General features: G+C 40.4%; 1 protein-coding gene across 1 annotated transcript in view; it reads right to left on the bottom strand.

Moving 5' to 3' along the window:
• Nucleotides 1-1573: 1573 nt before the first annotated feature.
• CLCA1 (chloride channel accessory 1) overlaps nucleotides 1574-12579 on the bottom strand; it is a 32624-nt gene continuing 21618 nt past the window's right edge. The window contains exons 8-14 of the mRNA XM_006776259.2: nucleotides 11488-11662; nucleotides 9547-9653; nucleotides 7170-7385; nucleotides 6351-6612; nucleotides 4957-5127; nucleotides 2956-3195; nucleotides 1574-1994 (exon numbers count right to left, since the gene is read on the bottom strand). Coding sequence (XP_006776322.1) covers nucleotides 1606-1994; nucleotides 2956-3195; nucleotides 4957-5127; nucleotides 6351-6612; nucleotides 7170-7385; nucleotides 9547-9653; nucleotides 11488-11662 — 1560 coding nt within the window. The 3' untranslated portion in view covers nucleotides 1574-1605. The remainder of the gene's footprint in view (nucleotides 1995-2955; nucleotides 3196-4956; nucleotides 5128-6350; nucleotides 6613-7169; nucleotides 7386-9546; nucleotides 9654-11487; nucleotides 11663-12579) is intronic.

The raw sequence follows: 12579 nt of genomic DNA, 5'->3' as shown, positions 1-12579 counted from the left end.
GGGGATCGAGCCTGAAATCCAGGAACATGCCCTGACCGGCAGTCGAACTGGTGACCTCTTGGTGCATGGTTTGAAGCTCAGCCACTGAAAGCTACACTGGCCAGGCTGAAATGGAGAATTTAAAAAGTCTTTCATCTGAATACTTTTTGTTGGAGACACTAGTGTCTGTGATTCGTTCTTGATGGGGACTACTATACTGCTAAGTCTGTTTGGCTCCTTTTTCCTTTTCTTCTCTTTCCTCCTCTATCTATCATGCTCCTAGACTCTCCCACCTTTGTCAGTCCTTCATGTGGTCCTCAAAGTCCCCCTTTTCAAGCATAGTTCTGATTATATATGCCCCCTGATTTAAAGATAAAATTGTCAAATGTTTTTTATTGCCTATAGGAAAAAGGCCAGATTTTACTCATCTTTTTGTATTCGAGACCTAGCATAGGCCTGGAATATAATAGGCAGCTGATGAATGTTGAATGAACTGAATTGCATTACATAACATAATACATGTAAGGCATTAGTAGAGTCCTTGGCACAAAAAAGTTTACTACTCAATCTCTCCCCCTTCACACTTTACAGGAACCTACTTTTCCCACCTTATCTCCCACCACTGTGACTTTAATCACCAATGATTCATAATTTTATGCACATAAAATACATTTCTATGCCTATGGACTATAAATGCTGTTCTTTCTACATGTAGTCTCTTCCTTAAATGCATCATACTTGCTCAAACCTAGAGAAAATAATACATATTCCTGATGATGTTGGTTCAAATTTTCTCTATAACAAGCTATGACATATATTTAAACTAGAGACCCAGTGCACAAAATTCATGCACAGGTAGGGTTCCTAGGCCTGGCTGGTGATCAGGGCCAATCAGGGTTTTCCCCCAGCTGCCGGTTGCAGGCCAGGGCCTTCCTTCTCCCGACTGCCAGCTGCCAGCTGCTGGTCGGGGCCTTCCTTTGTTCAACTCCGCCCCCTGGTGGTCAACACATGTCATAGTGAGCAGTTGAACTCCTGGTCCGTCAAACTCCAGAGGGGACAATTTCCATATTAGCCTTTTATTATATAAGATAGTTTGATGTAGTTCAGTGATGGCGAACCTTTTGAGCTCGGCATGTCAGCATTTTGAAAAACCGTAACTTAACTCTGGTGCCGTGTCACATATAGAAATTTTTTGATATTTGCAACCATAGTAAAACAAAGACTTATATTTTTGATATTTATTTTATATATTTAAATACCATTTAACAAAGAAAAATCAACGAAAAAAATGAGTTCGCGTGTCACCTCTGACACGCGTGTCATAGGTTCGCCATCACTGATCTAGTTGGACATTTTAGCATCTTTCATATGTAATTACTTGTTCTTTTTAACTGGCAACACTCCTTAAAATGAATTAAAACTTACTTTTATTTATTAATGTAAGCATTCCTTACTAGTATTCAAAGTGATGATTAAACCTTTGGATGTGAATGGATAGTTTTTATACATACATATCCAGTTGTTTAGCCTTTTATTTCATTAATTTATCCCCTGCAGGAAGTCTAAAATACACTTTAGAAACTTTTATGATCCAAAGGATGGATGCTTTATTTACCTCATGAAAACTTAACCCAAGGCTACTGACAGCTGCAATTCTCCCAGCCACTTCCACATAATTTTTAAAATGTGAATGCCAGGAATGGTGCTGTTGACATTAATTTCAGGACAAGGAAGAGAAGGACTAGGTGTCTCAGGAGGAGTCTCTGGGGGGATAAACAAAGATACTCGTGCAATGTTGGAGATTTCTGACGTCAGGTTGACCTTATCAACAGCTTGAACAGCAATGAAGAGATCTGTGCCATTTTCAAACGGGATGCTTTCTGGTTTAAACACAAAGACTTCCTCCGAGTTGGCCTCCTTTGGAATGAGATTAGTAGTGTTCACTTGAACCGATTCATTGAACTTGTCTCTGAGATCAAGAATACTTGTGCTTATTCCAATGATATACTTGTAAGCTAAAAAAACAAAAACAAAAAAAGAACAGAAAAAACATAACTTGCAATTCTCAAATTTTAAAAGGCTGTTAGAAACTTTATATCGCCATCCCATAAAGTTCCAATGGGTAAATGCAATTGATGCTTCATTTTTACAAGCAGTAGTATCTTTTTACATTCTTGTCTATGTATCTCGACAGAATAATAAATGTAAGCTCGGTCAGGTTCAGTCAGTCTTTTAGAGCATAGTACCTGGCCAAGACAGGAGGTTGTTTGATTATTATTTTATTATTTCTACAGGAGTTTTTGGTACCAGAGCTTCTTAAACTCTAACGTGCATACAGATCTTGAAGTGCAGATTCTAGTTCGGTTGGGGGTGAAATTGTACTGTGTCTAACAAGGATTCGTGTGATGCCCAGGCTGCAGCCTTGAAAACGATGCCTTGACAGGCTTCTTCCAAAGGAGAGCTCTGCTCCATAGATATCTGTGCTTTTTTCTCAATCCTCTCAAGGAGTCATTACTAATCATGGGGCTTATTAAAGGGCACTTTGGCAAGATTTCAGGAAAAAACTGAAGATAGCCTTTTCCTGGTTGAAACCTCTGATACCTAAAGTAGGCCAGCTCTTCAGATTCTAAACCTCCCACTTTTAAATCTTTGTTTAAATAAATTTTTTAAATTGAGGTAACATTGGTTAATAATATTATACAAATTTCAGGTGTACAGCATTGTAATTCTCTACCCGTATATCTGTTGTATGCTCGCCACCAAAAGTCTAATTTCCATTATTTATCATATATTGGAGCCACTTTACCCATTTTGCCCTTGACCCACCCCCGTTAATTTCAGGGAACAATCTACTCTTAATCCTTCCTGCCCCCTGTCTTCCACTTGCATCACAAAACACCTGCCTGCCTCACTCCCTTCTGCACCTCTGCTGGGCTGCTAAACTCCTTCACAGGGTCCACACCGCATTCCGCTTACCTCTCCCGTAATCATAATCATCCCCAGGAGCTGTCCATGTCAGATGGATGCGATTGTCCCCTTGGAGTTTTGCCGTCAGGTCCGTGATTTGGCAAGGAGGAAAGAGATCAGGTATGGGAGCCGTTGGGACATTGGAGGCCACAAAAGAACCTCCTGATGATGTTCTGCTGAAACACACTTGCTTGCCTTGAAGATCATTCTTATTAACTTCAGGTCTTGGTGGATTCCATTTTACTTCACCTGCATTAAAATATTCCTCAGTACATGGTAAGCTGCACAAACTGGCTACACTTTCCTCTGTTTTCTTATTGGCTTACCCTCTTCCGACTTTACCCTTCCCCTTCTTTTCTCCCACACACAAAATTCATCTTAATTATTTCGTGTGAAGATCCCAGATCAGAGAGGAAGAAGCAAAGAGAGAATCCCAGTTCTTTATCTCACAGGTACTTAGTGGAATGACTTTCATAATTTATTTTCATGACATTTGTCCCGGAATTGTTTCTTTTTCCTATCCTGATCGTACCCTTCCACAAGCAGTATAAATACTACTTCTTTTTGAAACCTCCTCGGATTGCCTCAAGAAGTCTCTTCCACCTAGACAATACTGTGGGTTCCATTATCTTTTCTATTTATTTGGTAATTAATCACCTGGACCTTTAAGAATTGCCTTGATTATTTGTTCTGTGCATGAAATGTTCTGTGCTAGGGATTCTAAAATTTTATGCTTTTGAACGACTTCTGATTTTCTCAATGAATGTATGGGAACCTAGTTCTTGTAGCAAATTCACTTTCTCATAAACTCTACTTTTTTAGCCCTTAAAAATTACCCATTAACCTGGTCTTGGGCAAACATGAAGTAGGTACCTCAGCAGGTGAAGGGTTAGTATTGGTTAGTAGAGACCATCTCTCTTGTTATTAAGGTTCATCAAGGTATAGGGGGAAGAACATGAATTCCCAGTGCCAAGCCTGGTGCTATTACTACTAGTTATGTGAATCAATAATTTCTCTAGCCTCTGTTTCTCTATCTGTAAAACGGGATAATTAGGAGAATGAAATGTAATAATGTAATTAAGACACTGGGCATAGGCCAGATACAGCCACTAAATCAGTCCCCTCCTGCCTTTTCCTAAGACAAAAAGAAGGACACATGAGAATAAAATAAGCTAAAATTTTAGACAGAGCTTTTTAAGCAATGGTATCTTTTAAAGCATTTTTTCCTATGATCACATTTGCATGAGGAGACACCACATGTGTCAGGATTCTCCCTTTCCTAAGCATACATCCAAGTGCCGAGAAGCATACATTCACCTACTATTCTTCCTGGTCTGAGCAGAAGAGAGGAAGGAAGGGAGAAGGTGGGCTTATGAAAACATTGATGTAAATAACAAGCCTTAAATTGTTATTATTATTTTTATTCTTTGGGAATGCCTATATCAGTGGAAAGAGCTTCATTACAAAATGTTTTTAAATTTATTAGATATAACAAGCATTTATTGAATACTTACTGTTTACTGGCAATAGCTTATTAGATATATAGTTCCTTGTTTATTCCTTATAACCATTCTATGTGGTAGTAATCATTAATAGCCCTATTTTACAACTGAGGAAAATGAAGAAAAAGAATTTAACTAAAACAATTGACTTGATAGAGGGCTGGAATTTGAACTGAGGCAGTCAACAAATACATTCAACCTAGTGTCTTCAACTGGGGGCTATTTTGCCCCCAGGGGACAGTGGGTGATGTCTGGAGACATTTCTGATTGTAATGACTGTGAGAGTTGTTTTTGTTTTCTAGTGAGTAGAGGCCAGGAATGCTGCTAAACATCCTACAAAGCCCAGGACAACCCCCCACCACAAACAAATATGTGGCCCAAAAGAACAATAGTGCCAAGACTGAGAAACCCTAATTTAATCCTGCATCATTCTCCCCGCAGGCTTAATGGTTTCCTCTTGATCGAAAGCCTTTTACTAAAGTCAGGTGTGTCATTACAGATTACTTACCATTCTCAATCCAGCCAGGTATGTACATGGCTCCATTCTGCTGGGACATAACTCTCCGTCTAGCTGCGTTCACTCCTCCCAGAGCCCGCACTTTTACACTGTATCTACCGTTTGCATCATAAGCTGTAAAATATCTCGAATAGATACCATCATCCTTAGTAGCATCAGCACCTTGATAGGGAAATGAAGGAATTAATGAATATCCTAAAAGTAACTGGGCATTTGTATATTTCCAAATCAAAGGTAAGTTAACTTTTTCAAAGTAAGGAGAATCCAGCATGCTCTTCAAGAGAGTTTAGGATTTGACTATGTAAGGACAAGGTCAACTTCTTTTACATGTGTGTGTGATGTGTATGTGTGTATAGTTTCATATGCATACACCTTATCCTCCTGAACTGTTGTCTTTCTTTTTGAAATCAGAGATCATGTCATGTGTATTATATCCAACACAGTGCAGGCTAACTACTCGATAGGTAGCTGTTGTATTGAATTGAATTGCTGTATGTTACTGAGGAGAAAAAAATGTTATGTGATTATTTTTCAAAAATTCATAGCTTCTCCCAGGGTGGATTTAGGAAGGAAATTCATTTATAGATTTTGTCCTAAAAAGGTTACTTGCATCACGGTAAGCAGCAAAGTTTCTCCTAAAAAGAAATGTAGAATTTTTTCTTCTTTTCTTCCTGATAGATTTCTTAAATAAAAAAATAATGGGCAGGATTTTCACTTTGGGAACAAGATAATATAGAGTCTGCATAGATATAGGAGTCACATATAACTGTACTTGAATTTACCTCTGATGCTTTCCGAATGTGAAAGCCTCAGTTTCTTCATTTGTAATGTAGGGATAGTGATATCTCAACAATGTGGGGTACAGATAAAAATGTATACAGTGGGGCCTTGACTTACGAGTGTCCCGACTAACGAGTTTTTTGAGATACCAGCTGTCTCTCGGCCGATTTTTTGCACTGAGTTGATGGAGCAATTTGAGTTAACAAGCTCCTTAATGAGCTCCTTAACGAGCTCAGTCTCGGAAGGAATGAAACTCGTAAGTCAAGGCCCCACTGTATATACATATATTTGGTCACACAAACCCTAATGTAAGATAGGTATTAAATTTTTGGAGTGTATGAATACACTCTGATAACTCCCTAGAATCTCTGAGCTATTAAGCTTGAGCCACCAATATGTTTGGGCTTTGCAGAAGCTAAAAGTAGGCCCTTTTTCATGTTGTCCAACATTTAGAAATACAGGAATTGATGGGGGGAGCAGAAAGCTCTCCCAACCAGACCCTCAGTGCTGCACTCCCTGTTTCTAAGTGTCCTCAGCAGGCCATGCCTGCCTGCTGTTGCTTCTTAGAAAAGGAAGATGTGTTTTGCAATTTCTTGGGTGGTTACCTGCTCCGTTGTCCAATAGTTCCAAGGTAACTGTTTTTCCCTTTGCTGATTCTATCAGGGCTGTGACACTGGCCCTCAGAATCGGCAAGTTTCCTTGGTGAACCTTTGCATAAACTACCATAGGGCTAGGGAAATTGCCTTTGTCTTTGTTCATTTTAGAGGTCACTGTAACTGGAGGCATGGTAGCACTGGATGCGCGGGTGGTGACAGTCAAAGTCAGGGTCTGGGAGCTTGCTTGCAGACTATAATTCCAAATGCCAACCTGACCACAACAAATGGAAACATTTACAGTTAGGATCTGGGTGACACAGACTTGACTTCTGTGAGGAGCCTATCTCATACGAACATGTTAAAGAATATCTAGGATGGTCTTTGCTACTCGCAGCCAAGGGAAACTTTGGTATGCTTGAGCTAACTACATGGTTCTTACTGTCAAGAAAGCCCTAATTGGGGAAAATGAAGTCTGAAAATTATCCTTATCTTTGCCTTGGTTTCTGAAGGGCAGGATCAAATGGCTGGGTTTTGGGGGTAGAAGAAACAGTTTTCATGAACCTGACTCTTTAAGGATGATGATGCATCGTGACCACCATGTAATTTGAAGGTTCTCCTTTTAGTATCTGGAGAAAACAACACCGCTTTCCTTTCTTTGGACTTGCTGTCATATTGAGTGATCTCCTTTGGATGGAGATTTTTCGTGGTGCTCTCTTTCATTCAACACTGACTTTCCTTTTAGCAACTAACCACGTTTAAAAAGCTATGGTTAGTCTATAAAAACGTTACTTTGTCAAATTGTGAGAAGTGGAAATGCTGAGTCCATACCTTGGCAGTGCCTGGAATTGGGAGGTAGGCCATTTTAGTGTCTGTGTCCACTACAAAGCCATCTTGTTTCATTCCGCTGGGATCCCAGAGAAGGATCTGGGGAGGCTGTATTGTCCAGGTGATGAGAAACAAGGTGTCGTTTCCCACGGTGCTGTCCACAATCACTGTGCCATTCATCCACTGACTGGCCTGGAGAGTTACTCCTGTACTCTCAAGCTGTTCAGAAAAACAACTCTTTATTTTCTGGAGACTATAGCTCCCATCACAGGGTCTCTTCCATTCTGCCCCCCAACATTCAGTTGTCCCATTAAAAAGCCCTGAGTGCTTAAGTCCTTGGTTTGCTATTTTGCTATGATGATCTAATTCTAAATTCCCTCTCCAGCTTTAGCTTCCAGAATGTTGATCCCTGCACTCAAACCAGACCACTTCCCCAAGTGACTCTGTGACTTTATCACACTTTCACTTCTCTTGGAAGTATGTGTGCTCATCTGTATTTGTCTAAGCCAGCGTTTCTCAACCTGTGGGTCGCGACCCCTTTGGCGGACAAACGACCCTTTCACAGGGGTCTCCTAAGACCATCCTGCATATCAGATATTTACATTACGATTCATAACAGTAGCAACATTACAGTTATGAAGTAGCAACGAAAATAATTTTATGGTTGGATCACAACATGAGGAACTGTATTTAAAGGTAACCACTGGTAAGCCTTACCTATCCTTCAAGTTTTACTTCAAATGTCACTTTTTCCACAGAGCTTTCTCAGACGTCCATCTCACTTACCAGCTGAGAGTAATTGCTCCCTCCTGTGAGCTCCCACAGAGGACTGTTTCTGTCAGTCCTTTGATATTCTCACATTGTGTTTTGCTTTATACCTACCTGTATACAGAGCTCATCTTACTTACTACCCTATAACTATGACTGGGACTTATTTTCACCCATGTATGGATTGTCTGGATTGCAAATAACTAAGTGTTAAGTTGAGTATTTCTGCAGTCCCTATGGAGATAAATTAAGTCGGTTGCCAAGGTTGTCTGTTTTGGGGAGTAGAATGGAGCTGAGAAGCTGGGGTTAAGATGGGGAAGGGTTAGTAAGACTTTTGTGAAAAGTGTGATTTTGAGGATTATGGCCTAGATTATTACTTATTGTCCTTAAATTGAACTCTTATTAGAAGATAGGGTGGCCTAGTCATGGAGCCAGAATTTCTAGTTCCATAGGGAGATTATGATCTTGGATCTGATTCTTATGACAAGTGGGTAAATGAATCACACTCATTTCCTCATCACTCTTCCTGTTAGGTTTCTTAAATAAAATACAAATGGGCAGAAATGGCCTGATGGTGAACTTGCCCTTTCATCAGTTTAATTACTTTTCTAAGGCACGTTCCTCCCATTTCTAAACCAGGCTCTTGAGTTTCATTTTCTAAATTTGAACTAGGATAACCCAATGGAGTATAATTGCTTTCTTCTTTGACTGAATAATTGCTATATTGGTAGACCAGAAAGCCTGTTGTTTTGAACTCTTATCATTATTTGGCTTTGACATCAGGCATTCCTTTACTTTTATCCAAACTTTCACAATAAAAGTTATAATTCACACAGGTATGAGTATTGATTGTTTACTCTCTCTAGTTCAAAAAAATCATGCGAGTAATTTTTGCACTATTAGAGAAGAGCATTTTAAAATGTTTGTCCAGTTTTTTTAAAAAAAAAATAGTACCATAATTTTTAAAAGAAAATTTTGTTTTCTTGAAATTTTAGAATCAGAAGGGCCTGATTTTTCAGAAAAACAGAAGTTTTCGGGTTTATGTCTGACTGAGACGATGAGGCCCAGATGAATGAAGTTCATTGCCCATGGTCATAGAGTTAATGACCGACCCTGGACAAGGATCCAGGTGTCTGGACTGACGGCGTGGGCTTTTCACAGTACAAAGCACTTTCCATCCATTATATGAAAATCTTGGCCACTATCAGAGATTTGTGGTAATGGAAAAATAGAGCAAGTAATCCCTGAACACTTTTCCTGGAAAATTTGTATTGAGATGATCTACTCTGAAGAAAATTCTGAGCCAATTAGATTGCTATGGGTGCTTGTTAACAGATGTTAAAAAAGAATGCTTGGACCCATTATATTTTATGTTGCTGGTTTTTATGAGGAAGTCACTTTAGTACTGTTTCCAAACAAGTAAACACTGTGGCTTTGTTTAAATGAGTAGTGTTGCATTTTAGGATTAATGTTTAATATCAGCCTGAAACATGTATTTTAATTTTAAGTCACTAGTAGAAGAAAGTTGAACTTAAAACTTTTAGCCAGGAAACTCTCCATCTTGGCTAGCATTATTTATAAACATGAAAGCTCGCAGAGGAAGAAGTCTGACCTGGATGGAGCGCTGGGAGACAGCTCCATTTCCTGATGAGAGGGCCCCAAAAGCATCAATGAGGCCGTTGTTCTGAGCCTGATCTGAAGCGTATGTCTGCAAACCCCCTGAGAAGAAATCACATCGTCAGAAGTTACTTGGTAGAAATCAAGTATGTGCAACATTTTTGCTCCTCTTAAGGTAACAGAATACACAAAATAAATACTCTACTGTGCTATTAAAGTATGAACAGATCAACATCAAATAAGTATTCAGATTAACTCAGAAGTTGATACTAGCTTTTTAATCCTACTAAATAACAACTCCAGCAACATCTCCGTTGTATGGCTACTTCAGCTATATGCAAAGCAACCATGAAGCCGACAAGCCCAAACTGATATAAAATTCTTGTTTTGCCCAGAAGGTGTGGCTTGGTGGTTGAGCGTCGACCTATGGACCCTGCACTTTCATAGTAGAGAATCCACGAAGCCTTACTCTAAGCCTATTGATTTATTCTTATTTTAGACATAATTCTAAGAAGGATGACTTTTGCATTTTCTCCTAAATCAGAAAAGCTGTGCATGTGACAAAGGAAGAAATAACAGCTGGCGAGGAACCGTTATAGAAAAGGACAACATGTAATAAAAATGATACTATTCTACACCAAGCAGTTTTGGGCTATTTAGAATAGGTGTAACTAGGATAGTTGATGTGAAAGTACTTTTAAACTATTAATGTCATCCAGTCTAAGGAAAGTGTTTTGATAATACTGTTGATAATACAATTGGTGCTCTACCTAGATCCTTTATCTAAGTGAGTGTATCTTTTCTTAGCTGCTCTGTTAGCTGCTAATGGCATATAGCTGCCCCATTTTCCAGAGAATGGCCTTACCAAAGGGGGACACCCAAGCCCCAAGCTAGGAAATAACCTGCCCCCTCATCTCTGCCCCACCCTGACAGTCCACAGCCATGGACTGATGGACACAGTCGCACAAAAGGCCAGTGCCCGTGCTTTAAAATTGGACCAAGCTTGCATGCAGTTCCAGCTCCGAGTCTTCTGTGGAGTCAGGCTTCAGCTGGACTCCAAGTCCAGTCGGATCCATACGTAGCTCCTTCCCCTGTCCTACCCTATGTACCCCCTCCCTCTCATGAGAGGTCTCCCTCTGTAAATTACATGCACCTAAATCCCTGCCTCAGTTTCTGCCTCTAGGAAACCCAGCCTAAGACAGCTAACATTAGGAGCAAACTTCCCTGTCATTTTAGCTGCCTCAGAAGGAAACTCAGCATAATCATTGCTATCCATAATGCTGGTCCTAAGAAAAATAAATACATAAAAAGAAATCGTGTCCATCCATTCCGCTAAAGAAGCCAGGGGCATATGGGATCTATTTTTACCATCTGTTGTGTTAGAAGCACAGTTGATTAATGTTTTGCAGAGAAGTGCTTTGTATTCCACATTTTCAGAGTGACCTTCCATGTGGCTGAGCAGACCCTTTGCTCTCCCCCTGCTACTCCTTGTTAAAGGTCCCGACTCAGATGTCATCTTTCTGGGCCCCCTCCTTCCCTTCTTTGTGCCTCATTGTACTTTCTATTGCCAACAGAGCACTGTGTCATGGTATAATGTAATTGGTGTCTCTCATGGGTCTCTTGGCAGCTGCCAATTGGAAGTGAGTGGTTCCTGGCTAAACTAGTAGATTCCTTCCAGCTCTTATAAAGTTCCTGGGAAGAGAGTCCCAGGTCCTCATTAGGGTGCCATCTGGTCCCATCTTCTCCAGACTGCCCTAATCCTAGAACCAAGGCCTTACAATGAATGGGTGGAGTAGGTTATAATGGTTATCTGGGGATAAGGCCAGTAAAATGACCCCTTTTCTCCCTCTCCCACTTTTCCCCTCTTCCCCACTTCACTGGAGCTTGCAGTCCAGTGGAAGCAACAATCAGTGGGGCTCAGCAGATTGCCCCTCACCTGTCATTTTAGACAGCTCCTCCAGTTCTTTCGCTGCATCGGGCCCCAGGGCAACAGTGTGGATGATGGCTCTGCTCTGTTTCACCTCAGTAAAGCATGTGCTTATGGAGGTGTCCTCCCCATCAGTCAGTAGCACAATTTCAGCTCCATCTGTTGGGTATTTCCTCCTAATCACCTAAGGACATAATTAAGAGAGTGAGTTACCAAACTCAGGGCGGCCAAAGTGTTTGTGAAAATTGCATGTATAGAGAACAAGAAAGGGAATTTCAGAATAACAAAAGTGTCTGGGGATGGTCAAATGTCTCTCTCTTTGGAAATGACACACTCTTAAATGGGAAACATTCATGGCACTTTTCTGTGCTCTTTTCTCTTGACGAACCTGCTGCAGTGAGAGCTTTATAAAGTGTGGCTCAGGGCAGTTCCAGAGGTGAGCAGCCCTGGGGACGCAGGAAAGAAGTTTCCTTCACATAATCTCTCCTCAAGAGCTTTCAGTGGTTCCAAGAAACCCTCAGAAACCATCCTCTTTTAATGGGGATAATATTGGGGGAATATTAGACCTAGGGTAGATTTTAGCTTGTATGATACTCACCTGTCTGAGCATGCCAATGGTTTATGGCTGACATTGGTTCTGACTGGTCAATACCCACCTCACATAAGCTGTTAAAAAAATTTAATGTATCCTTTGTGCCACTCAGGGTGCACCCCAAGAAACTAGAAACACCAATCAGAAAGGATATATGCACCCCTATGTTCATAGCAGCACAACTTACCATAGCTAAGATTTGGAAACAGCCTAAGTGCCCATTAGCAGATGAGTGGATTAAAAAAACTGTGGTACATCTATACAATGGAATACTATGCTGTGATAAGAAAAAAGAAGGAACTCCTACCATTTGCAACAGCATGGATGGAACTGGAGAGCATTATGTTAAGAGAAATAAGCCAGTCAGAGAAAGATAAATATCACATGATCTCACTCATTTGTGGAATATAATGAGCAACATAAACTGATGAAAAAAAACAGTTCCAGAGACAGAGAGACATAGACCAGACTGTCAAACCTCAGAGGGAAGGTGGGGGAGAGCAGGGCTA

This window comes from Myotis davidii, unplaced genomic scaffold (genome assembly GCF_000327345.1).
Source record: "Myotis davidii unplaced genomic scaffold, ASM32734v1 scaffold162, whole genome shotgun sequence".
Classification (NCBI taxonomy): Eukaryota; Metazoa; Chordata; class Mammalia; order Chiroptera; family Vespertilionidae; genus Myotis; species Myotis davidii.
Note: the sequence above shows the minus strand (reverse complement) of the source record. Positions and strands in the feature narration are given on the sequence as shown.